Raw genomic sequence first — 3059 nt, forward strand, 5'->3', positions numbered from 1 at the left:
ATATTCATTAAATTAATTAAAAACTAAATTATATATTTGAAAAAAATATAATATTATTATTAAAATTTGTAATTTTATTCTAATAAATTAATTTTTATAGATTTTTCAATATTTTCATAAGTAAAGTGTAAATTTATAAATTAAATATCAATACTATTATTTTTTTGTCTAAGAGATGACTTACGAGTTTGTTAACGAGCTAACGAGCCGAATATTGTAAAGCTCGAGCTTGGTTCGTTTGCCTTAACGAGCCTCATTGAACGAGCTCGAACGAGCTTTTAACGACCCGAGATCCAAACTGTTCGCGAACTGTTCGTCTCATTTACATTCCTAATAGAATTCTAACAAAATCATCTTATTTGTGTAAGAACTTAACGCTATATATATTGAAAAAGTAATTCAATAAACTTGAATATCAATAATTGGGATTAGTACGGATCCTAATTAAGTGTATCTTAATCTGATTATACTCCATTCTACAGTATTAGAAAAAGTAAAAGAAATTAGGCATTAAAGAAATACTCGATAAAAAAAAGTGAAATTTGGGTGGCCTGAAGCTTCCATTACTCGGAGAAATTAAAGCAGGCCCCAAACACCAAATACTCCTTTAAACTACTACTTGGTAACCCCTTTAGTACCAATCCTCAATTTTTTTTTATAATCTCTCCACAAATACTTCTCCCCACGTCGCTCAAATCTTCATTCACGCACTGAATTTTTCTAGAAGAAGTCGCCCATTTTAATCAAACCAAATCTCTCGTCTTCTAATTTAATTTTTTTACTCCAAGAATCCTTCAAACTTCCATGCAAACACTGCTCACTCGTCGTGTCTTTTGGGTCTCCCTGAGTACTCTTTGGTGGTGCTTTTAATTTCATTTCAGTTTCAAAGGACAAAAAAAAAAAAAAACAAAAAATGGCGATTGAAGTTTTCCCCGACAGCCCCAGCCTGGGCATGAGTCCTCGGATCTCCTTCTCGCACGACCTTTCCCAGACAGACATCGTACCAATCGAACAATACATTCGATCGGGTTCTAATTCGTCCAGCATCGACTTCGATTTCTGCGTTTTTCGAGAGAGCTTCGATCAAGAATCTTCCTCCGCCGACGAGCTTTTCTTCGACGGCAAGATCCTCCCCATCGAGATCAAGAAAAGGCTAGCCCCGCCGCCTCACCCGCCCGCACCAGCATTTCCTCCGCCGCACCCATCTCACAAAATTACCACATCCAAACACGAAGCAAGACAGTACCACCCGAATCCTGAATCGAAATCATCCTTCTGGAGCTTCAAGCGCAGCACCAGCTTAAACTGCGGCAGCGGCTACGCGCGGACCCTCTGCCCTCTGCCGCTTTTATCCCGCAGCAATTCCACAGGATCAACTGCAAGCTCCAAACGCGCGTCGCTTTCAAATAACCAGAGGCAGAGTTTCTTCAAGAACACTACTACTACTACTCCTTTGAAACAATCCCAACTCCCCTCCGCTGCTGCTTCGAATAGGCCGCCATTGAAGAGGACGAATCATCCGTACAACAACGGGATCAAGATCAACCCAGTTTTGAACGTGCCTCACGCAAATCTCTTCGGTTTGGGATCCATCTTTTCCGGCGGAAAAGACAAGATCAAGAAGAAGTATTAAAAATCATTAACATCCATCTGCTTAAATTAATTTTTCACTATTTTGATCAAACCAAAAAAAACTGGTGTTATTAGACTGTAATAATTAAGGACCGTAGGGATAATGGGAATTTGAAGAAAAATGTGTTGATGGGGTCGACTGGTTTGCCATTATTCAATCTCTCCCACATGCTTAAAGAAATTGGTGGGAGAGACCAGTGAATTTTGCTTTCAAGATTGTGCTGTTTCTGTTCTGCTTTGATTTTTATTTTTATTTTTATTTTTATTTTTAAATCTTCTTTGTTTGTCATGTTCGTTTGAATATTCGTATCTTCTTCCAATCAGCTTGATTTTGTGTCAGAGATATATTTAAGAATTGGTCTATTTTGACAGGATGAGTATTTTTCATCGTCAAATTAATAAATTATTTACAACAGGCTCCCACATGACTTGATTGCAAAACTCAATTCGAATAAAGCAGATCCCGGAAAAGCTTTCGAAAAATTAATCCAAAATTACTAGATTTGGTAAAAAAAATATTTCAAATACTTGTATATATACTTAGATTAGATTGATCCATCTTAATATAAAACTAATGAAAAAGAGTTATGGAATTGTGTTGATATGATTGAGTCACGTAAACGCAGCTAGCTACTTGATGAGTGATGAATATGTGTGTGTGTGAAAATTGAGTTGGGCCAATAATTATTGATAGTCTGGAAAGGTGTTTGGGGGAATGGTCAGAAAAGTTGGTTTTCTTTTGCTTTTAATCTTTGTTGGATTTGGTTGATCAGATTTAGATGGCACGCTATTGTCTATTGACGGTAACTTAAGCGACTATTAAATTATAAATACAAGCTGCTTTAGTGTCAGCAATTTCCATATCTTTTCTCTCGAAAATTCTTTTGTTCTTAGTTTTTTTTAAAAAAAAAATATATTTTATAATAAGATTGTGGTGGGGTGGAAGATTATTTAGTTTTTATATAGTTTAAAACCACCATATCCCTTTCAAATCAAAGAGGTTTATGTCAATTCATTTGATAAAGTACTTGAGTTTTCACATAATCATAAACATGCATGGGGTCAACTTAATGCCCATATGGGGTTTGATCTTTTATAATTTGATCGTTTAAAAACTTGTGAGCAATGAGCATATTATTATTACCATTATAAATTTTTATATTTACTGATTAATACATAGTTTTATTCTTAATCTCTTTTTTCATATTAAAATTTTTTTTGGAAGTAAACAAACAATCCATTAAGAAACAATACTCAAATCAGTGTTTACAATATTTGATAAGCAACCAGGTAGATCACAATTTAACCATTCAAAGTTCGAAGTTAAGGAGAAAGCTTTTCGAGCTAGACAATGAGCTACTAGATTTGAAGATCTCCGCATATGTTGTAACGAAATAAAAGCTGGATTATCAAGAAGCGCTCAAATT

At 35.1% G+C, this 3059-nt stretch overlaps 1 protein-coding gene across 1 annotated transcript; it reads left to right on the forward strand.

Annotated features, from left to right (window-relative positions):
• Positions 1–613: 613 nt before the first annotated feature.
• LOC140892579 (uncharacterized) lies at positions 614–2008 on the forward strand. Its single transcript, XM_073301517.1, has one exon. The coding sequence runs from the start codon at positions 914–916 to the stop codon at positions 1631–1633; it is 720 nt and encodes a 239-aa protein (XP_073157618.1). The 5' UTR covers positions 614–913; the 3' UTR covers positions 1634–2008.
• The last annotated feature ends 1051 nt before the right edge of the window (positions 2009–3059 follow it).

The sequence above is a fragment of the Henckelia pumila genome, chromosome 3 (assembly GCF_033568475.1).
Source record: "Henckelia pumila isolate YLH828 chromosome 3, ASM3356847v2, whole genome shotgun sequence".
Classification (NCBI taxonomy): Eukaryota; Viridiplantae; Streptophyta; class Magnoliopsida; order Lamiales; family Gesneriaceae; genus Henckelia; species Henckelia pumila.

Coding starts and splice junctions, on each gene's coding strand:
- LOC140892579 (XM_073301517.1), top strand. CDS start 914: ATGGCGATTGAAGTTTTCCCCGACAGCCCCAGCCTGGGCATGAGTCCT.